This window comes from Nycticebus coucang, chromosome 10 (genome assembly GCF_027406575.1).
Source record: "Nycticebus coucang isolate mNycCou1 chromosome 10, mNycCou1.pri, whole genome shotgun sequence".
NCBI lineage: Eukaryota > Metazoa > Chordata > Mammalia > Primates > Lorisidae > Nycticebus > Nycticebus coucang.
In genome coordinates this window covers 8,519,669-8,543,646 of record NC_069789.1, presented here as the reverse complement: position 1 = coordinate 8,543,646, position 23,978 = coordinate 8,519,669, and the positions used below count along the sequence as shown (strand labels likewise).

Genomic DNA, 23,978 nt, shown 5'->3' with positions numbered 1-23,978 from the left:
GACAGAGAGTTAAAGCATTCACACTATCATTGCTCCCCGCTTACTCCCCTTAAAGCAAAATACAGAGCCTTCATTTCACAAGGAGGGCACAGAGAGAATATTCTCGTGATTCTGTTAGTACATTGGCAATAGACTGTTGCTCTTCAGCCACTCCTTATCCTACGTTTTAATTTTTACATTAAGAAATTGAATCATAGACTATACCTTGGCCTGGGTCTGGTGGCTCATGCTTGTATTCCCAGCACTTTGGGAGGCTGAGGCAGGAAGATCCTTGAGTCCAGGATGTTTGAAGCTGCAATGAACTATGATTGCACCATTGCACTGTATCCTGGATGACAGAGGAAGACCCTCTGTTTAAAAAATTTTTAAATAGACTATATACTGGGCCATAAAGCAAGACCCAAAGAATTCCAAAGGCTTGAAATCATATGGTAGCGCAGTGCTCTCCGAAGATCCTCCCACAGTGGTGAAAGTGTTCTGTACGTGCTGTATAGTTACTGCCATATTGCCTAGTATAGCTCTAGAGCTACACTGGCGTCCACACCTGGGTTTGTTTTTTTTAAGACAGAGTTTCACTTTGTCACCCTTGGTAGAGTGCTATGGCTTCACAGCTCACAGCAATCTCAGACTCTCCGGCTCAAGCCATCCTCTTGCCTCAGCCTCACAAATAGCTGAGACTATAGGCACCTGCCACGACACCCAGCTATTTTTAGAAGCGGGGGTCTCGTTCTAGCTCAGGCTGACCTTGAACTTGTGAGCCCAGACTCACCAACCTTGGACTCCCAGAGTGCTGGAATTATAGGTGTGAACTACCATGCCACCCGGCCCCCACTCCTGTTTTTATATGGTCTGCAAATTAAGAATGATTATTAGTTTTTAAAGGACTATAATAAAATATAATACAAAATAAGAACAGGCAGCAGAGATCACATGACCTGCAATGCCTGAAATATTTACTGTCTAATCCTTTATAGAAACAGTTTGCTTTGGCTCAGTGCCTGTAACTCAAGTGGCTAAAGCGCCAGGCACATACACCAGAGCTGGCAGGTTTGAATCCTGCCCAGGCCTGCCAAACAACAACGACAACTACAATCAAAAAAAATAGCCAGGTGTTGTGGCGGATGCTTATAATCCCAGCTACTTGAGAGGCTGAGGCAAGAGAATTGCTTTAAGCCCAGGAGTTGGAGGTTGCTGTGAGCTGTGATGGCACAGCACTCTGTCCAGGGCGACAGCTTGAGGCTCTGTCTCAAAAAAGAAAAGGAAACTGTTTGCCAATCCCTGATTTAGGATGTGTATTAGACTAGTAGGTAAATTTAATAGAAATCTGTAAAGAGATAACAAGAAAAATCTCTATGAAATTAGATATTAAGAAATGTATTCCGGTTTATATCATCAACACAGACCTTTTCCTGAGCTTTAGACTTCATATCCGGTTGCCTACTTGATATCCCTACTTGAACATTTGATAGACACCTCAAACTCTGTCTGCTCATAACAACGTGGCCTTTCCTTTCCAAATGTTCTCTAACCACAGCTTGTTTGTAAATGTTTTGGCCAAACAATGAGGTCATTGCTGATTCTTATCTCTGAAACCCACATCTAGTCAGGACATTTGTTGAATCTGCCTTTTATTAATAACATGTTAAAATGTGACCATTTTTACCACTTCTCTTGCTTGCTACCACTTTTCCCTCTACAGTCTCTTAACACAACAGCCATAGTGATCTTTTTCAAACATAACCTAGACCAGGTTGCTCCTCAGCTCAGAATTCTTCAGTGGCTCCTTAAAGCCAGTTTGTTAAAGCCAAAGCTTTCACGGTAGTGTGCATGGTTGTAAACCATCTGGCCCAGGCGCCCCTCCAGCCTTCCCTCCAACTTGGCCTGTTCATGCTTCTCCACTGGCACTGACTTTTGCACTGCTTTTTGAACACACCGGCACACTTTTGCTTTAGGGCTTTTGTACTGGCTATTTTCCTTCACCTGCAAATTCTTTTTTTTTTTTTTTTGTGGAGACAGAGTCTCACTTTATGGCCCTCGGTAGAGTGCCATGGCATCACACAGCTCACAGCAACCTCCAACTCCTGGGCTTAAGCGATTCTCTTGCCTCAGCCTCCCGAGTAGCTGGTACTTACAGGCACCCGCCACAATGCCCGGCTATTTTTTGGTTGCAGTTCAGCTGGGGCCAGGTTTGAACCCGCCACCCTCGGTATATGGGGCTGGCACCTTACCGACTGAGCCACAGGCACAACCCCGCCTGCAAATTCTTTCCTGATTTATCTGTTGGACTAACTCCCTCACTTCCTTCAGGTCTTTTTTTATTCTTTTTTTTTTTTTTTGTAGAGACAGAGTCTCACTGTACCACCCTCAGGTAGAGTCCTCAGGTAGAGTGCCGTGATATCACACGGCTCACAGCAACCTCTAACTCCTGGGCTTACGTGATTCTCTTGCCTCAGCCTCCCGAGCAGCAGGGACTACAGGTGCCCGCCACGACGCCCAGCTATTTTTTTGTTGCAGTTTGGCCGGGGCTGGGTTTGAACCCGCCACCCTCGGCATATGGGGCTGGCGCCCTACTCACTGAGCCACAGGCACCGCCTACAGGTCTTTTTTTAAATATTGCTTTCCTAATGAATCCTACCCTGACAGCCCTGTTTAAAATTGCAAACCAGGCTCAGTGCCTGTAGCTCAGCAGCTAGGACTCCAGCCACATACACTGGAGTTGGTGGGTTCAAACCCAGCCCAACCTGCCAAACGATAATGACAACTACAACCTAAAAATAGCCAGATGTTGTGGCGGGCACCCGTGGTCCCAGCTACTTGGGAGGCTGAGGCAAGAAAATCGCTTAAGCCCAAGAATTTGAGGTTGCTGTGAGCTGTGATGCAACAGCTCTACCCAGGGTGACATAGGGAGACTCTGTCTCAAAATAAATAAATAAATAAATAAAATAAAATTGCAAACAAGCTCCTTACTTAGGACCTCCAATTTATTTTATCTACTCTCATTTTTCTTCTTTGCTGTAATACCTTCTAAATTCTGTATATTGTCTGTTGACTCAATCGCCCTCTCTGGAATGTGAACACTGTGAAAGGAGGGATCTTTCTGTATTTAATTCACCAAGGGCCTACAACAGCACTGGTCATGTGATAGCAGCACAAAAAGTGTTCTTTAAATGCATTGATTGGGCAAGGCTAGTGTAACCTTCATTTTAAAACTCTGCAAGAATAATGCCAGAATGGAATTCAGTCCAATCTCATGGGAGCATAATGTAAAAACTCTAAACAAATTATTTGCAAATTAAAAGCTGTAATATATAAAAAGAATAATACATTTTGATCCAAGTTGGTTTTAGAATGGGAATTTAACAAGAATTTAATGGGAATTTGCAAGATTTAACATTGTATTTTCTCTGTAATTCACCTAATAGCATAAAGGAGGAAAATTATATAATCATCTCGAAAGAGAAAAAGCATTTAATTAAATATAGTACCCATTTATGATTAAAACTTACTGCAAACTAAGATATAAGAGATTATATTTTTTAAAAAAGCTAGAACAAATGTGACATCATCTGAAAACTTTTGCTCTAACGTCAGGAATAAGACGTAGATGCCCACCGTCATTTACCTTGGCCGGATCCTACCCAGAGCAGGAAGGCAGGAAAACAGAAACCAATTGTGTGTGGACTAGAAAGGAAGAAACAAAACTCTTCTGAAAATGATATAATTGCGAATATAGAAAATTTAAACATGTACAGATAATATAGGAATATATAAAAAAAATTGTGAATTGCTAGAAAAGCTCATTTCTGAATAAAGTCACATTCTGAGGTACTCGTAGGAACTTCAGAATGCGAAGTCCTAATTTGGGGGTCACATAATTCAACCTGTCATAACAGTGTCTTTCTAGGAACTGGTCCTTTTTATCCAGGTTATGTAATTTGTTGGCATATGATTGTACATAATATTTCCTTATATTCCTTTTTACTTCTGTAAGGTTGGTAATAATATTTCCTTATCCATTCTTGATTTTAGTAGTTTGAGTTTTTTTAACTCTCATTCTCTTGCTTTCTTTTTTGGTCAGTCTAGCTAAAATTTGTCAATTTCATTGATGATATCAAAGAACCAGCTTTTGATTTCATTGATTTTTTTTTTTTTTCTTTTTCTGTTTCATTTATATCCACTGGACATGAAATTAATATAAAGTCAACTGTATTTCTGTATGCTAGCTACAGCTGGTGCCTGTAGCTCAGGGGTGGGATGCCGGCCACATACACCCAACTGGTAGGTTTGAACACAGCCTGGGCCAGCTAAACAACAGTGACAACTGCAACAAAAAAAATAGTCGGGCCCTGAGACTCTGTCTCTAAAAGTAAATAAATAAATAATAAGTAGCAGGCACCTATAGTCCCAGCTACTTGGGAGGCTGAGGCAAGAGAATTTTTTTTTTTTTTTTTTTGTAGAGACAAAGTCTCACTTTATGGCCCTCGGTAGAGTGCCGTGACCTCACACAGCTCACAGCAACCTCCAACTCCTGGGCTTAAGCGATTCTCTTGCCTCAGCCTCCCGAGTAGCTGGGACTACAGGCGCCCGCCACAACGCCCGGCTATTTTTTAGTTGCAGTTTGGCCGGGGCCGGGTTTGAACCCGCCATCCTCGGTATATGGGGCCGGCGCCTTACCGACTGAGCCACAGGCGCCGCCCGGCAAGAGAATTTCTTAAGCCCAAGAGTTTGAGGTTGCTGTGAGCTGTGATGCCACGGCACTCTACTCAGGGCAACAATGAAAGACTCTGTCTCTAAAAAAAAATTCTTAAAAAGTTCAGTGTCTCGGCTCGGCGCCTGTGGCTCAAGCGGCTAAGGCACCAGCCACATGCACCTGAGCTGGCGGGTTCAAATCCAACCCGGGCTGCCAAACAACGACGGCTGCAACCAAAAAATAGCCGGGTGTTGTGGCGGGCACCTATAGTCCCAGCTACTTGGGAGGCGGAGACAGGAGACTCCCTTGAGCCCAGGAATTTGAGGTTGCTGTGAGCTATGATCCACAGCACTCTACCCAGGGCAACAGCTTGAGGCTCTGTCTCAAAAAAAAAAAAAAAAAAGTTCAGTGTCTCTGCTTTTCAGTGTCATCAAAGCTAAGACATGATTCTGCTTATTAGCAATAAAAAATATCTGCATATCTGCCTCTTTCAAATTCTTGTGACATAGTTGGCTTTGAATCTTTCTAAATGACTTTGTTCATTTCAACAGTATAAACAAGTAAGGACATAGTATAATTATGTACAATCAAAATAATAAATGAAGTTTAAAATATTTATGTAATAGAGAATTAAAAGGCCTACCTAGAGGTTGGGTAAAGAAGGGTCACTTCCTCTCCTGGGTTTCCCTTTTTACCCCTCATGACTCAATGGAAGAATAGAAAGCACTGAGCACTAAGATTCTCATGCAAGAGATGAAAAATAAAAGGATGAATGAGAGTCTGGGTAAAAAGCAAATACTAAGGATTCTTGGCCAGGTGTGATAGTTTATGCCTATAATCCTAGCACTTTGCGAGGCCAAGGTGGGAGGATTGCTTGAGACCAGCCTGAGCAACATAATGAGACCCAGACTCTGCAAAAACACAAAAATTTGACAGGTGTGGTGGCACATGCTTGTAGTCCCAGCTACTTGGGAGGCTGAGGCAGGTGGATCACTAGAGCCCAGGAGTTTGAGGTTGTAATGAGCTGTGAGAATGCCATTGCACTCTTGCCCAGGAAACAGATTAAGAAAAGGAAAAGGTTCTGTACTGACTACAGTACCAAAAAGAAATTGAAGGATTGAGGAAATAAAACATAAATCATATTATAAACTTTAGAATTAATATCTGTATATATTTCAACAAGACTTCTGCAGAAAGACAGGTATATAATTTGAGCTAGAATAGGTGGAGATGGAGGTGAATGGGGACGAGGGCACAACAGGGTAGATAGATGGTAAGCTGTGTGTATATTCATGAGTATGCACAGGATATAACTTGAAATTTTGAGGGATCAGCATAGGCTAGGAATAGGGTTAGAGTGGCTAATTGTTTGTTTTGTTTTTTTGGAGACAGAGTCTCACAGTGTTGCTCTCAGTAGAGTGCCATGGCATCACAGCTCACTGGAACCTCAAATTCTTGGGCTTAAGCGATTCTCTTGCCTCAGCCTCCCAAGTAGCTGGGACTACAGGTGCCCACCACAACGCCTGGCTATTTTTTCTGTTGCAGTTGTCGTTGTTTAGCAGGCCTGGGTTGGGTTCGAACCTGCCAGCCCTGGTGAATATGGCCGGCGCCCTAACTACTGAGCTACGAGTACCAAGCCATAGAGTGGCTAATTTTGAAGGAATGTAGTCAACTAATTCAATAACATAACTACATTACTTATTACAGAGAGCATAAATAATGGTGGGAAGAAAGAAGAAAGGGCTTTTTTGGTATAAATATTGAATATGATCAAGGAGTGTTACGAGTGTTGGTGCTACCTAGCTGGTCATGAAAATTTATCTCAAGTTTATTATATAAGGGATTATTTAATAATCTTGCCCAAATAGATGTGAAAAATTATTTGTAACAATTTTAAGTTTCTTGATTTGATTTTACATTTTCATAATACACCTTAAGACAGGTTTCTTTAATTCTTGTAATATTTTATTAGGGGATATGTATTCATGATGGTACCTGGAAGTCAGCAGTTTATGGTTTTGGAAATCAGAGTAATTTGAGAAGGCTACGACATGGATCAAATCTGAAACCTGTTCCAATTGTTGGTCCAAAATTAAAAAGAAGGTATGTTAACTCTGAATCTATTCCTTAATGTATTTGAGGTGATCTCAGTATATTGTTGTTGGATCTGCTATTAATAAAGTATGCTACTAAGAAAAGCTTAGAGACTATTTTGTAGTAAGTTTAGTATTGTTTTCAGTACATTGCCGCAAGCTTTAGTACTTCATATATAACAATAACATACTTGAACAATAGGAAGAAAGTAGATTTTATTATGACCTTTCATTATCAATATCAAAATTAAATGTCAGTTGCTTTTTATGCAGTAAAACCACCATCTTAAAGGGTGCTGATCTTAAGGTAGATTAATTAATCTTACATAAGATTAATTTAGAAGGGCAGTGCCTGTGGCTCAGTGGGTAGGGCGCCAGCCCCATATACCAAGGGTGGCGGGTTCAAACCCGGCCCCGGCCAAACTACAACAAAAAAAATAGCCAAGTATTGTGGCGGGCGCCTGTGGTCCCAGCTACTCGGGAGGCTGAGGCAAGAGAATCGCCTAAGCCAGGAGTTGGAGGTTGCTGTGAGCTGTGTGATGCCACAGCACTCTACCAAGGGTGATAAAGTGAGACTCTGTCTCTACAAAAAAAAAAAAAGATTAGTTTAGAGATATGAGTTAAGAGCTCAGCTTTTGAAATGAGTGTTTTTGGTGTTTTTTTTTTTTTTTTGTAGAGACAGTCTCACTTAATTGCCCTCAGTGGAGTGCCGTGGTGTCACACAGCTCACAGCAACCTCCTCTTGCCTCAACCTCCCAAGTAGCTGGGACTACAGGCATCCGCCACAACGCCCGGCTATTTTTGAAATGAGTGTTCTTTTTATTGTTGTCTAGGGAAATTGATGGAGAAAAACATAGTTAAACTGCATGTGTTAAGAGTCCACAATACGCCGGATACTGTACCATTTCACTTGTCATTTATTTGGGTGTAGATGTAGAGAACAAAGGAAGAATTACTGAAATTTCAATTAAAAGCATGCCATTTTTATTGTTATTATTGCTTCAAGAAAAGTTATTAACTGTTCAAAACTTTATCAGCTAAAGTTGTGGTCACTGTAATCAGAGAAAATGCAAAATATCCATGGGTCTGTCTTGTAGGTGGCCAGTTTCTTTCTGTAGAGAACTCAACGAATATTCTATTCCTTTCTTGGGATCTGATGTGTCTGTTGTGAAGCGGACTCAGCGTTACTTGTATGAAAATTTAGAGGAATCACCGGTAAGTATATGTGGTTTATTTATTAGCAAAGAGTATTTTATACTTATTATAGTTGCCTTATCTATTTAACGTAGGATATTTTTATTTAGAAAGCAAAAAAAAAAAAAAACTAAGTAATGCTTATTTCAGCTTCCAGAAATGGAATTGTTAGGGTATAGCATTATATATATATGTTAGAGTAGAGCATTTTATTTATATATATGTATATATATTTTAGACATAGTCTCACTATGTCGCCCTTGGTGGAGTGCTATGGCATCACAGCTCACAGCAACTTCCAACAACTCTTGGGCTTAAGCAATTCTCTTGCCTCAGCCTCCCAAGTAGCTGGGACTATAGGCACTCGCCACAACGCCTGGCTATTTTTTGGTTGTAGTTGCCATTGTTGTTTGGCAGGCTTGGGTTGGATTCGAACCCACCAACTCTGGTGTATGTGGATGGTGCCCTAGGTGCTAGGCTATAGGTATTGAGCCAGCATTTTATATTTTGGGGTAGTGATAGCCATGCCCCATGATTCATCCTTTTGAACATCCTTTTTTTTTTTTTTTTTGTAGCGACAGAGTCTCACTTTATCAACCTTGGTAGAGTGCTGTGGTGTCACACTGCTCATAGCAACCTCCAACTCTTGGGCTTAGGCAATTCTCTTGCCTCAGCCTCCCGAGTAGGTGGGACTATAGGTGTCCACCACAATGCCCCGCTATTTTTTTTGTTGTTACAGTTTGGCCAGGGCCGGGTTTGAACCTGCCACCCTCGGTATATGGGGCCGGCGCCCTACCCACTAAGCCACAGGCACCGCCCCCATTGAACTTCTTTTTACTATAATACAACAGCAATTCAGTACAAAAAATCCTGGTGTCATGACCATCCAACAATCCCTGTTTAGTGTTGCAGCTGCTAGAAACACCCTTTATTGCTTGTGGAGCTGTCTGGGACCTTTCTCTTCCTTTTCTCCTTGCTACTTCTGGAGTACCACCATATTCCTGTGGTGAGGGAAGTAATTGCTTTCACTGTTGAGACTCAAGAGCAAACTTACAAGCACTCTGGGAGGCCAAGGTGGGTGGATCGCTTGAGCTCAGGAGTCTGAGACCAGCCTGACGAAGAGTGAGATCCCATTTCCTCTCAAATAGAAAAATTAGCTTGGCATTGTGACAGGTGCCTGTAGTCCCAGCTATTTGGGAAGCTGAGACAGGAGGATCGCTTGAGTACAAGAGTTTGAGGTTGCTGTGAGCTATGATGACTCCATGGGCATTCACCTAGGGTAACAGAGTGAGACTTTATCTCAAAAAAAAAAAAAAAAAAAAAAAAAAGCCACCTATATCTCAGGTTAAAGAGCGAAGGATGTTTTCTCATAGGAAGGTTTGTAAATGAAGTCTCTGTTCTGCAGTGTATTGTTGCTAAACTCAGATACATATTATGGGTTATATGGACTTTTGTGTTCAGTCAAATAGGGGAAGCTAATTAATTTCCATTTGTAACAGTGTCTTTAAAAAATAATCTTCTGGGCGGCGCCTATGGCTGAAAGGAGTAGGGCGCTGGCCCCATATGCTGGAGGTGGCAGGTTCAAACTCAGCCCTGGCAAAAAACTACAAAAAAATAATAATTATCTTCCAATGTCTGTTTTCTAAACAAGCTTTTAGACTATAATGCATTCATAACGTGGAAACTGCTTTTGTTTCATATTGGTGACTGAAGAGAAAGTTTGTAAGTAGTCAACATCCTTGTATTACTTGGTCTAAAATGTAGGGAGTAACAATTCTAACTTTATATTCTCAATCTAGGTTCAATATGCTGCTTATGTAACTGTGGGAGGCATCACCTCTGTTATTAAGCTGATGTTTGCGGGACTTTTCTTTTTATTTTTTGTGAGGTTTGGCATTGGAAGGCAACTTCTCATAAAAGTAAGTAAGATTTTATGAAATTGATTTTTAGAAATATTTTCCATGGTTTTTAAAAATGCCACTGAGGTTTTTGGATATTTTGTATTTTTTCCCCCTTTAGTTCCCATGGCTCTTCTCCTTTGGCTATTTTTCAAAACAAGGTCCAACACAAAAACAGGTAATCCTTTCTTTTGTATTCAGAGCTATAATAACATTTTTCCTTTATTTTTACTTTTCCTCAGTGTAGTGACAGTATCATCTAAGGTTTGGTTGGGTACTTACTCTGTTCCAGACATTCTTTTAAATTCTTTACATAAAGTCATATTACTTAATCTTTTCAAATACTGGGGAACTGAGGCATAGACAGGCTAAGAAACTTGCCCAAGTTCTATAGTTAGTAAATGGCCAAGCTGGGATAAGAACCCAGCCATCCTACTCCAGAAAATACAGACTCTTCACTTCACAGAAATCCCAAAAATTTTTACTTGTCTGTTTTTCTCCCCTATTATTTTTTCCTTGTGCCTCCCCTGCCCTCACCTTTCGCTTTCTCTTCTACATAGCCTGAATTCCCATGGTAGAAAAGTAAATTACCATGCATCTAATATCCTCAACAAGAGGACTGCCTCAGTTTCTACCATTTGGCTCACAGAGCCCACCCTGAGTCATTTAAGAAGACCCACTTCTCACTCATTCTCCTTAAATGATCTCAGCAGAGCCCTTAACAGATAGTTCATATCTCCAGATTTATGTATCCATCTGTTTATTAGACATATATTCTCCAGATATTTCAAACTCAGTATGTCAAAGTATGAACTTCTTTTTTTTTTTGAGACAGTCTCATTATGTCATCCTTGGTAGAGTACCGTGGCATCACACAGCTCACAGCAACCTCCAACTCCTGGGCTTAAGCGATTCTCTGGCCTCAGCCTCCCAAGTAGCTGGGACCACAGGCACCCACCACAACACCTGTCTATTTTTTTGTTGCAGTTGTCATTGTTGTTTAGCAGGCTCGGGCCGGGCTTGAACCCACCAGCTTCAGTGTATGTGGCCAGTACCCTACTCACTGAGCTACAAGTGCCAAGCCAAAGTCTGAACTTCTTTCCCCAACTCTTCTTCCTCTTATATTTCCCATCTCAGTTGGTGGTATTATCATCTACTCACCCAGAAACATAGGTATCATTCTAGACTTTTCTCCAAACCCATCACAGCTGCCTTGGTCAGGCCTTTAGCTCTCTCCTTTTCTTCTAATTGTGGTGAAATACACAGAACATAAAATTTACCATCTTACCCATTTTTAAGTTTTGAGTGGCATTAAGTACATTAATATTATTGTACAGTCATTCACCTTTAGAACACTTTTCATCTTGCAGAACTGACACTGTCCCCATTAAACAGTAACTCCCTATCTTCTTCTCCCCCAGCTCCTGGCAGCCACCATTCTGTCTCTGTGAAGTTGACTCCTCTATGTGCCTCAGATGAATGGAGTCAGGCAATCTTTGTCTTTTGTGGCTGGCTTATTTCACTTAGCATAATGGCCTTAAGTTTCATTCATATTGTAGCATGTGTCAGAATTTCCATCCCTTTAAATTTGAATAATTTTTATTATATGTATATGCTCCATTTTCTCCATTCAGTTGTCAGTGGACACTTGCGTTACTTCCTGCTTTTGACTATTATAAATTATGGCACTATGAACAAATATCTGTTTAAGATCCTGCTTTAAGGCCCATTATGGTGGCTCACGTAATCCCAGCACTCTGGGAGGCCAAGGTAGGTAGATGGCCTGAGATCAGGAGCTCGAGACCAACCTAAGCAAAGTGAGACCCCATCTCTACAAACAGAAAAACTAGCCAGGCATTGTGGAAAGTGCCTGTAGCCCCAACTTCTTGGGAGGCTGAGACAAGAGGATGGCTTGAGCCCAAAGAATTTGAAGTTGCTGTGAGCTATGACAGGGCACTCTACCCAGGGTGACAGAGTAAGACTCCGTCTCAAAGAAACAAAAACAAACCCTGCTTTAAATTCTTTGGGTATATACCCAGATGTGGAATTGCTGGATCACATGTTAATTCTATATTTAATTTTTAAGGAACCAGTAAATGGTTGTCCACAGTGGCTGCAGCATTTTATCTTCCCAACAATGGCACAGCAGGGTTCCAGATTTTCCTTATCTTCTCCAACATTTGTTATTTTCTAGGTTTTTGCGGTTGAGTTTTTTTTTTTTTTGGATAGTATATATATATCCTTGTGAGTGTGAGGTGGCATCTCCTGGCTTTGATGTACCTTGACCTAATGATTAGTAATGTTGAACATCTGTTCATGTGCTTATTGGTCATCTGTAATATCTTCTTTGGAGAAACCTCTATTTAAACTAGGTGTTTGTTTTTTGTTGAGTTCTAGGAGTTTTCTGTATATTCTGGATGTAAATCTCTCAGCTAAACTTTCTGTAGCCTTACTCTTGTTTCTTTCTTTCTAACCCATCTAACACTACTGTCCAACAGACCTTTGTAAGACAGAAAATCTGACTCTATCATTGCCTTCTTTGAAAAATGTCCTTGACTCACGGCTTTGGCAGTGATTTTAACTGGGATTTTATACATCAGACTCACCTAGGGAGCTTTTTTCAAATGCACAGGCCTTACCTTGCTTCTGGATATTCTGATTAAGTAGGTCTGGCATAGGGCCTGAAGGTATAGAGCAATGGTTCCCAACTTTGGAAGAAAACCCCAAACTGATGACCAGAGATTCTGGTTCAGTTGGTCTGGAATACAGTGAGGGCATTGGGGTTTTAAAAATCTCCTTGGAAGATTCCAGGTCAGGTTTGGTGATTGTGGAACACACCCTAGAGCACGACTGGCTGGAAGTCCATCTCCAGAGGGGTGAGGGTATCCTGGGCTCCTCGTGATTTAGTCCTGGATGCCAGCTGGGTTTCATTTTTTATCCAACTCTGATTAATTGTAGTAGCAACCCAGAGACTATGTTGAAAATAGTTCTGAAGCTGAACATGTGCCTATCCTGAGAGAGGGTTTTAATCAGTTAGCATGGGTGGCGCAGCCGGGGGCGGGACGTATGTGGCACACGTCTGGCCTTGTCTGCACCTCTTCAATTGTGTGTTCCAGGTATGCTGTGCTGCTGTGCCCTTCCACCCCTTTGAATAATGGTTTCTGCTTTCTGAATCCATCCCACTGTTCTATGTAATAAGCTGTTACAATGCATGGGTGTGTGTGTATACATTTTACAACCCTGCCCTCTGCCCAGGAGGTTTAGTAACATCCTCCTGTGTTGTTACTCTTTCTGCATCTTTTAGTTCATGTCTCATATTGTTATTTAATCTGTTTATATATTTCTCTCCCTCACTAACCTGTAAGTGCCTGGAAAGACAGGGACCATATGTTTATGTCTCAGGGCCTAACATGTTATCTGACTCTTTGTTGGTACTTAATAAAAATTTGATGATTATGATTGAATTCTTTGTTACCTTATTACTAAATTCAGTGAGTATGAAAGATACTAGGATGAGTCCTCTAGAATTTAACGCTTCGAATCAAATTTTTGTATGTCTAAGAGGAGCAAATTTTTGTATGTCTAAGAGGAGGCCTGTGCCCGGGGCCCATATTTCTGTTACTTGCTATTTTTATCTTGTCACCACAAACAAGTATCTAAAACCAGATTTCCGTATTCCATCACCTCCCAATAGAAAGTATCTCAAGAATCATCACATCTCTATTTGTCAGTACCTTCCCTCCCCTCAGCAGCACACTAGTCATCAATACTTACAGCTTCGGGCTTGGTGCCTGTAGCCCAGTGGTTACGGCACCAGCCACATACACCAAAGGTAGCGGGTTCAAACCTGACCGGGCCAGCTAAACAATAGCTAAACAACTGCAACAACAACAACAAAAAAGAATTAATTTTTCCTTCATGCTTAAAGGATAAGATATTCTGGGCAGGTAAAATATCATGTTTTATTCTATTGAAAATGTCTCATATGAAGTAGAATAGCAGGTATTATTCTGTTCCCTGAGGAAAGGATTTATTTATTCAATGAGCCCTTTGCTTTCTCTTTCACAGATTGATAGCTCATCGGTTACAGTGACATTCTTTGGTCAAGGTTATAGCCAAGGCCTCAGTCCTGAGAAGAACAAACCAAATGTCAGAATTTGTACTCAGGTGAAAGGACCAGGTATTTCACATAGGACTTAAAAATATTTGTGAGTTTTAACTTTGTCTTAAGCCATAAAATGGGATGCTATTACAATATATTTTTTTAAAAGTTTGATTTTTTGGAAATACATTCGTACAACTTATTTAAGTAGTTAAAAGTTCTGTCAAAGGAAGGATTAGAACTATTGGTACAATCCAGTTTTATTAGTGCATCGTTCCTTTTCAGTATGATTCAATAATTCACAATGGCAAATTTTAATTAGTATTAATAAGAAAAGGGGCTGGTTGATATTTGCCTATTTGAGACTTATACACAAGCTGTAGAATTATAACATCAGTCAAATCTGTGGCATAAGGTTTTTGGAGTCTCTGAACATTCTGACCTTGTAAAATGCATGTGCACACATGCTTTCGTCGAGGGAGAGTAATGGCTTTCAATAGGTGGCTAAAGGATATGTTGCACAAAAAATTTTAATAGCTCTGACTATAAATTAGAGAACTATACAGAGACAGGCCCACTTGTGAATTATACTAAAATTTTAAAGAATTTAATTACTGTCATCCTTGATAGGTCACAGGGGGTTTAATCAAGTCAAGGTGATATGTTTACATTTCGCCCTTTTTTTTAAACTCTCACCTGACTTTTTATAGTAAGTTGACTATATTTTTGTTACTTGACAGGAATATAGACTTTTATTTAAAAGTTACTCCTGTTCAGTCACTCGTTTTCTTTAGTAAATTGAGAGGTTTACTTAAATGCAGTATGTGAATGCAGATAGGGATCAGCTTAGGGCAGTGCTTTCAGCCTTTTTATCTCACAGCACACTTGAACCTAGTACAAGACTTCTCCAGTACACTTGCAGACTTTTTTTCTGAGACCATGTCTCACTTTCTTGCCCCCACTAGAGTGCTGTAGTATTACAGCTCACAGCAACCTCAAACTCTTGGGCTCAAGAAATCCTCTGGCCTCAGCCTCCACATGGGCTACCATGCCTGGCTAGTTTTTCTGTTTCTAGTAGAGAAGGAGTCTTGCTCTTACTCAGGCTGGTCTCAAACTCCTGAGCTCAAGCAATCCACCTGCCCTGACCTCCAGAGTGCTAGGATTATAGGAGCCAACCTAAAGAATGTTCATCAGAAAAAAAAAAAAGAGTAAACAAAAAATATATACTAACTGTGATTTGAACTTCTTTCAAAAATAATTTATTGATTTTTTAAAATTTGCACAGCGCACCTAAGATCCTTTCATAGCATACTGGTTGAAAATCACTGGCTTAGTGTATTAATAGAGAACCAAAAAACGTAGACCCATTGGCTTCAATTATTGTTAAGACGTAGTGCCAGTATAGTGGGTCTGAGTATGAACTCTGGGACCAGCTGCCTGGATGAGATTCTGGCTCAGCCACTGCCTAACTTTGTGAGTTTGGACCAGTCAGCCAATTTTCATCAGTAAAATGGGGATGAAAATACAGTACTAACCTCGTAAAATTGTTAAGAAAATTGAACTTAATAGATTTAAATCACTTAGCATGGTTCCTGACACTTAGTAAGTACTGTATAAAAATTATTTTTGTTATTAAGTGACCAGAGTGTCTATTGAAAAAATTCTGTATGTCTTGAGTGAGATATGAAATCTGCCTTTTGTTCTGGGTGCTGCTGAATGCATACTTCTTGCCTTGATCACCTGTTCTCTGCAGAGGCTGGCTATGTGTTTACATCCATAGCGATGGTTCAGGCAGCCATGACTCTTCTCAGTGATGTCTCTGATCTTCCTAAGGCGTAAGTTTGGTTTTCTTCTAATTAGAAGGTATCTTTTTTATCTGTGTTAGGTTTTAACTGACCTTGATTTGATTTTCAGGCTTGAGGTCTGCACATAAGCATTTAGTCAGTTCCTTTCATCCAAAGATATAGGTAAATTAATTATATATTCTACTAGTGTATTGAGGGAGAACCAAAAAACATAGAACCATTGGCTTCAATTATTGTTAAGAAGTAGTGCAGGATAGTGGGTATGAGTATGTGCTGTGGTCTAGTTTTAGGGTACAGCTAAACAGTCATGACAGCATCAAAACTCAGGTTTTTATAAGTTCTTCCCTTACTAGCCTCTGGGAACAACCCTGGAGGCAAATTAGGAGAGATAGAAAAGTTTGGGAGCCATGTTAAGTTAGCTCCAGGTCTTTTTTTTTTTTGAGACAGAGCCTCAAGCTATCACTTTTGAGTAGAGTGCCTGGCATCACAGCTCATAGCAACCTCCAACTCCTGGGCTTAAGCTGTTCTCTTGCCTCAGTGTCCCAAGTATCTGGGACTACAGGAACCCGCCACAACGCCCAGCTATTTTTTGGTTGTAGTTGTTATTGTTGTTTGGAGGGCCCGGGCCAGATTCGAACCTGCCGGCTCTGGTGTATGTGGTTGGCGCCTTAGCCGTTTGAGTGTTCATAAAGATAGCTCAGGTCCAGAATCAGACACTCAAAAAAAGTCCGTGTTTTTAAATAGTATTAACAGGTGCTGCTGATCAGTGCTGAACTGTACCATGGATGATGGGAGGGTTCCCAGACAACAATTGTGAATTGAATCATGGGATCCTGGCTCTATGATCATCAAATGTACTATCCTTCTGGAGCATTTAGCTGTTGCCCTAAAACTAGACCAACTTTGCAAATGAAAATAGTCCTACAGCTAAGAAGTAAATCAAGCATAACCTAAAACAGTTTTTAAGTAATAAAAATAAAATTTGTATATAGTAAAACATAATTCAGTTTTTCAAATACTTATGTACCCTTTGAAAATACTTAGTGTTTTACCAATGGTAAATTTATAAGACAGTTAAATACAATGGTATTGTATTTAAGAAACTTACTTTTCACCCAGTTTAAGTCTTATTTACATTTTAATAATAGTTGGTTACCTATTCTTTTTTTTTGGTTACCTATTCTATTTAGGTCTTTCTTTAATTCTTCTGAGTCTGAACTGTCTTCTAGACAGCTGTTGCTCAGGTTGGTGATCCTCAGTATGCCCCTTGAACACACTGATAGGATGAAAACCGTCTCTCCAGGAACTGAGCCAGTCTAGATGGGATTGGCTGTGGCACTAGTTTCCCCTGAATAATAGCCACTTGCTCATTTAGCTAATTTTAGAAATGGAACTATGATAGCAAAGTAACCATGATAGCATCAAGACTCAGGTTTTTATTAAGTTCGGCAGTGATTTGATAGCTAGTCCCACAGAGGAGAGGGCTGGAGAGGTCCTGTGTGAACTGTTTTCTCTCATTATTTTACAGGGGTGGGGTCTTCACACCTGGAGCAGCTTTCTCCAAAACAAAGTTGATGGACAGACTCAACAAACGTGGCATTGAATTTAGTGTCATCAGCAGCTCTGAAGTCTAAACATTTGAAGAATTAATTGAAGTCCTAAAAGTGCATGAATTAACAACTTCTGTATTTGATTTTTGAAATTCTTCTATAAACCTGACTGTATATGGAAAAGATTGTCAAATCTAAAATATCTAAACATTAAAAGCAAGAAATTGTACTAGCTTACCCTAAATTTCGGATCTCAGCTGATTTGTGATCTTTGCTTACAAGAGAGAACTAATACTTGACTTACTTTTTCACTGAACTGTTCCCGGAAAATTGTTATGGAGGAGCTGGCAGGTCTCATGGTGGAGGAGGTGTCAATATCTTTGTTGTTAACTGCACCCACCCGCACTCTGGGCATTCATTAGGGCAATAACCGGCTTCCTTTGCCCCAGGGTACAAGCGGATCTCACCTTCCAGTGAGTTTGTCTATGTATTGTGAGAGCCTTTGCTGAACAAAGTAGCACTTCATGCTGTTTTAGCCTAGTTTTTCACCCGTCTACACTGACTGGCTTTGGCCTATTATGAAAGTTGTGTAGTGGTGTGGAAAAGGGTTGTCAGTTGAGTGGTGGTTTTGTGTTTGGACCTGCCTGTGTATTTGGGTAGCAGTACCAATGTGCTGTGTAAGTGGTCTGACCTATTTACTACAAATAATTGGGCTTGTCATTCTTTCTTTCCATGTTCTGTACCTGTGATTAGCTTTAAGGATAGAGTTGGTAAGTTTCTATTGTTTTTTCACTGCCTGACCAGAATTTTTCTCTAATTTACTTTTTGTATTTTAACTAGGTTTTCCACCGAAGCCCTAAAATAAAGCAAAGGACTTTTCCTTTTGTAATGAGCATATAATAAACATTTACCTAATGTTTTACCTGTTCATGTTTTTCATTACTTAAAGAAGACACTCCTTTATGGAATTTCTACTTAAAGATGAGAGGAATAACATACTTAGGAATATTACTTGTGTTGAGAGACCATGCTGTGCTGCCTTCTCCAGGAGAAGGACGGTATCTAACTTGAACAGGGGGATTCTTGGGGGTAGTAGTGCCCTCCCTAACTTCGCTTCCTCTGCCCTCGTCTGGTCATCACAAGATAGAGATTTTAGTTTTGGCTCTGCCCTAACTTGCAGGACCTTAGGAAAGGTTTTATTGTGGGACCTTGGGAAAGGTTTTATCAGCTTTAAAATTGGAAAGCTGTACAGGAGCAATAGATCCCATGATTAGCTGCATATCAGAATCTCAAAACAATAATAGCTTCCCCAGGGCCCCCAGCAGTGTGTAGGCGGTCTTGAGGTTGGTGACTAAGAGTCTGTGTTTTAGATTTGTATTTGAGAACCACTCGGGATGCAGCTTCATGTACTGTCTGTTCTTCTAGCTTTACAGTGTATGTTCCTGCTTGACACAGGTGTGACCTCATCCTTCAGCTAAAGTACAATGGGTCTTATCCTGATTTTCCTTTTAATCCCCCCAAGGTTCCATCTGTTCTCATTTGCCAAAAGTATATGACTCAGGTGAGTAAACTGCAAATTGTTCAAGAAGTTCGAGGCTCAGACCAAGTCATCCCTACTGTTAGTGGCCAGAGTGAACTGGACGGTCTGCTCAGCCTCTGTTGTTACTGTCTCCTTGACAGGCTCTGTAGGATTCTGTGATACCTCTGCCAACCTTGCTCTGGCTGGTACCACCTGGTACTCTAGACTTGGGCTCCAACATTATAGTTTTTTTAGTTCACATTTGTGTACAGTTAGGACCTAAATCCTCACACCTGACATGAAGCTAAAATTGCTGGCCCAGATTCTTTTTTCTCTTCTTCCCAGAGACTTTTTTTTTTTTTGGCGACAGAGTCTTACTCTGTCACCTAGGTAGAGTGCTGTGATGTCACAGCTCACAGCAACCTCAAACTCTTGGGCTGAAGAGACCCTCTTGCCTCAACCTCCCGAGTAGCTGGGACTGCAGGTGTACACCACCACGTCTGGCTAGTTTTTCTATTTTTAGTAGAGATAGGGTCTCGCTCTTGCTCAGGCTGGTCTCAAACTCCTGAGCTCAAGCAATCCACCCTCTTCAACCTCTCAGAGTGCTGGGATTACAGGCATGAGCCACCATGCCTGACCATTGAGACTTTTTTAGAGCACTTTTCAGCCTCTCTTGCCAGTAGAGGTTCAGTGTCATCCCATTCAATCTCCCTTAATGTTTTAAGGAGCAGTGTTTTGGGCTGTCATAATTTATTTCCTCCTTGATTTATCATGCAAATCAGCCCAGCTTCTCTGGGGACAGCCTTGCTCAGGCTGCAGTCCATTGCAGTTATGTTCATAAGCTCTAATGTCAGCCTACCTGACACTCAACCTTTAAAGCCTCCAAATGGGGGAAATAATGGTGCCATAGAATTATTGTGAGAATTAAATGTTTAGCATTTAGATTAGTGCCTGAGACATGGTGCCCTTATCACTTACATTGTTATTAGAAGTCTCTCTGCCACAAAAAGTTTCTTTACAACTCCTCCCAAAATACTCAGTGTCCACCAGTCCTTAACTAAGACCTGGCAATAATTTGTGGAATCAAGAAAGTCTTCAAAATAGAGTAACTCCTGGAAGATTTTCTCACTAACAGTTATAATCCCGGTACCCCAGCCCCTGCGCTGAAAACATCCCACAGTACAGGCACTGGTGCTGCTTAGCTAATTGAACATACAGTATTTCAAATAAACCTATGAAAAGAGAAAATAATGGGAGGTAGAATTCAAACTTGTTCAGAATAAGAATGCAAAAAAATGAGGGGCTAAGAAGTAACCATTGTTCCTAGGTCTGATAGCAAGAAATTTATCAAAAGAGCTTCATTTGAAATTTTGAACCTTTGCAATAAAAAATATTAATAGTGAGACTTGGCGCCCATAGCATAGTAGTTACTGTGCCAGCCCCATGCACCGAGGCTAGCAGGTTCAAACCTGGCCCTGGCCAGCTAAACAACAATGATAACTGCAGTAAAAAAATAGCCGGGCATTGTGGCAGGCGCCTGTAGTCCCAGCTACTTGGGAGGCTGAGGCAAGAGAATTGCTTAAGTCCAAGAATTTGAGGTTGCTGTGAGCTGTGATGCAACAGCATTCTACAGAGGGTGACAAAGTGAGACTGTCTCAAAAATATATATATATAAATAGTGAATGCTTGCCAATCACTTCTGTGTGCCAGATACTGAGGTGCTTTGTACTCATTAAGTATCTGCAGAACGTGCTGTTGTCATTCCCAGATAACAGATGAGGAAAGCGCTTAGGGCAAGTCAGTTGCCCAAAATCACACACTTGATAAGTGATGGATTTAACTAGAATTTAACCCTCAGCGATCTGATGGCAGAGCTCAGAATGCCAACCGTTCACTTCTCCCATCTCACCTTCGCCCTGGATATGGATTCATTCTAATGTGATTAAAATCAGATTTAAGGAGAGTTTGCTTAAAAATAGTAGGAGAAATAGGTCAGGTGGGTAATGAGTTAAGCCTGTTAGCTACACAAATGATCTTCACAATTCAAAGAGAAATGTTGATCAGTATCTCAGTTTGTGTAGCCTCCCAAATTTGATATGCAGTAAATATTCTCTTTTCTTTTTCACTATAAGAACATTTTTCAGTTTCCACAAACTGGATTCAAGTAGGTCCCCAAATTCCTTAAATATCTGTGACTGTTGAAGTACAAATGGTCAGAGCATTTGATCATCCTCCTAAAAAATAAGTGAAAGAAAAAAATGTTAGTAATATAGACCTCCTGTCATTAGAGTTAAAAAATACTACATGTGGGGGGCAGTGCCTGTGGCTCAGTGAATAGGGCGCCGGCCCCATATGCCGACGGTGGCGGGTTCAAACCCAGCCCCGGCCAAACTGCAACAAAAAAATAGCCAGGCGTTGTGGCAGGCGCCTGTAGTCCCAGCTCCTCGGGAGGCTGAGGCAAGAGAATCGCCGTAAGCCCAAGAGTTAGAGGTTGCTGTGAGCCGTGTGACGCCACGGCACTCTACCCAAGGGCAGTACAGTGAGACTCCGTCTCTACAAAAAAAAAAAAATACTACATGTGGATGAGTCCAGTGAGTTTTCCCTTTGGGCTAGAAAACTGCATTTGAAGTTGCTACCAGAGGCACTAAGTCGCCCAGGATAGCTTTGTTTCCGGAAGGCTCCTGGATGGCCCATTAGTTAATGCCGATGAGGAAAACTGGTGAGATAAGGCAAGTATTTCAGATTGGAATGTTACATAGCAGGCGTCCTCAAACTGCAGCCCGCGGGCTACATGAAGTGGTGTGAATTGTATTTGTTCCTGTTTTGTTTTTTTACTTCAAAATAAGATATGTGCAATGTGCATAGGAATTTGTTCATAGTTTTTTTTTTAAACTATAGTCTGGCCCTCCAACGGTCTGAGGGACAGTGAATTGGCCCCCTGTTTAAAAAGTTTGAGGACGCCTGTTATATAGCAACCTAATGCTGAACGAGTTCTGAGGTCTCCAAAGGAACCATGGGGTGTGGAGACTCCCATTGATAGGGTGTTGCTGATGCATCCCTGCGTCCTGGAAGCAGGTCCTTTTGTGAGAGATTTGGGATGGCTCTGGGCCAGAGTGCCAGTAACAAACGGTGGAGGAGGTGGTGACAGTGCTGAAAATGCCGACAGCAGATAGCAGGTAGTGTGATGTAGCATTGCATTTTAGTTTGTACTTCCCTAATTATTATAAAACTGTTCCAATTCCTTGCCCATTTTTCTCAATGTGTTTTCCAACATGTTATCTTTTTCTTACTTTTTTTAAATTGTTAAATCATAGCTGTGGGATGGCGTCTGTGGTTCAGTGAGTAGGGCACCGGCCCCATATACCGAGGGTGGCGGGTTCAAACCCAGCCCTGGCCAAACTGCAACAAAAAAATAGCTGGGCGTTGTGGCAGGTGCCTGTAGTCCCAGCTGCTCGGGAGGCTGAGGCAAGAGAATCACATAAGCCCAAGAGTTAGAGGTTGCTGTGAGCCGTGTGACGCCACGGCACTCTACCAAGAGCAGTAAAGTGAGACTCTGTCTCTACAAAAAAAAAAAAAAAAAAAATCATAGCTGTGTACATTAGTGCAATCAAGGGGTACAATGTGCTGGTTTCATATACAATCTGAAATATTCTCATCAAACTGTTCAATGTAGCCTTCATGGCATTTTCTTAGTTATTGTATGTAGACATTTGTATTCTGCCTTTAGTAAGTTTCGCCTGTACCCCTTCTAAGATGCACCATAGCTGTGGTCCCACCCTTTACCCTCCCTGCACCCTAACCTCCCCACTCCCTTCCCCTTCCTTGGCCCTTTCCCCATGTACCCCATGGAATATTATACAGCCTAAAAGAAAGATAGAGACTTTACCTCTTTCATGTTTACATGGATGGAGCTGGAACATATTCTTTTTATTTTAAAAGTAGTTTAGATAGGGCAGCGCCTGTGGCTCAGTCGGTAAGGCGCCGGCCCCATATACCGAGGGTGGCGGGTTCAAACCCAGCCCCGGCCAAACTGCAACCAAAAAATAGCCGGGCGTTGTGGCGGGCGCCTGTAGTCCCAGCTACTTGGGAGGCTGAGGCAAGAGAATCGCTTAAGCCCAGGAGTTGGAGGTTGCTGTGAGCTGTGTGAGGCCCTGGCACTCTACCGAGGGCCATAAAGTGAGACTCTGTCTCTACAAAAAAAAAAAAAAAGTAGTTTAGATATTCTGAATACTAACGCTTGATGTTATATAATACAAATAGTCCTCCCAGGCTGTGGCTTATTTCATTTGTGGTGTCTTTTGTCTAACCGTTTGTTTTTTTTTATAGTTTAGTATGACACAAGAGAACTTAAAAGGTGTGCACAGGCCCAGATTAAGTGAACAAATACCTGCTTAAGAGAGCCTGCTGCTCTGAGCTCTTCCTGTCATACCCTCTCCCCAACCCCAGACACAACTACTAGCCTAATTTGTGTGATAATCATTTTTTTTGCCTTTCTGAACAGTTTTGTCACCTGGAATGCATCCCTAAACAGTATACTTTGCCTATCTTTGAATGTTTATGGAATCACATTGGTTGTAGTTTTTTGTGACTTGAAGGTTTCAGTCACTAGTGCTGAGATTCATCCTTGTTGCACATGGCTGTAATTTACTCGTGGCGGTGTAGTGTTCCATCGTGTGGAGGGCACTATAATTTACCCATCTTCTATGAATGTTTCCAGTTTGGGTGAAAGAGGGCATTGTGAACACCCAACGCACATACGCAAGGGTTTCCGTAGTCTTTCTCAAGTGGTCCCTCATCTGAACCTCAGCACAGAAATGGCTTGAGTAACTATTTTCTCAGTTCTTTCTTTTTTTTTTTTTTTTTTGTAGAGACAGAGTCTCACTTTATGGCCCTCTGTAGAGTACCGTGGCCTCACACAGCTCACAGCAACCTCCAACTCCTGGGCTTAAACGATTCTCTTGCCTCAGCCTCCCGAGCAGCTGAGACTACAGGCGCCCGCCACAACACCCGGCTATTTTTTGGTTGCAGTTTGGCAGGGACTGGGTTTGAACCCGCCACCCTCGGTATATGGGGCCGGCGCCTTACCAACTGAGCCACAGGCGCCGCCCCTTTCTCAGTTCTTTCAAT

General features: G+C 41.4%; 1 protein-coding gene across 1 annotated transcript in view; it reads left to right on the top strand.

Annotated features, from left to right (window-relative positions):
* SCCPDH (saccharopine dehydrogenase (putative)) overlaps window positions 1-17,580 on the top strand; it is a 42,877-nt gene extending 25,297 nt beyond the window's left edge. Inside the window, exons 6-12 of the mRNA XM_053605330.1 lie at window positions 6,663-6,793; window positions 7,881-7,998; window positions 9,777-9,896; window positions 9,997-10,053; window positions 13,944-14,055; window positions 15,731-15,812; window positions 17,311-17,580. Of these exons, the coding sequence (XP_053461305.1) occupies window positions 6,663-6,793; window positions 7,881-7,998; window positions 9,777-9,896; window positions 9,997-10,053; window positions 13,944-14,055; window positions 15,731-15,812; window positions 17,311-17,416 (726 nt within the window). The 3' untranslated portion in view covers window positions 17,417-17,580. The remainder of the gene's footprint in view (window positions 1-6,662; window positions 6,794-7,880; window positions 7,999-9,776; window positions 9,897-9,996; window positions 10,054-13,943; window positions 14,056-15,730; window positions 15,813-17,310) is intronic.
* Window positions 17,581-23,978: the final 6,398 nt, after the last annotated feature.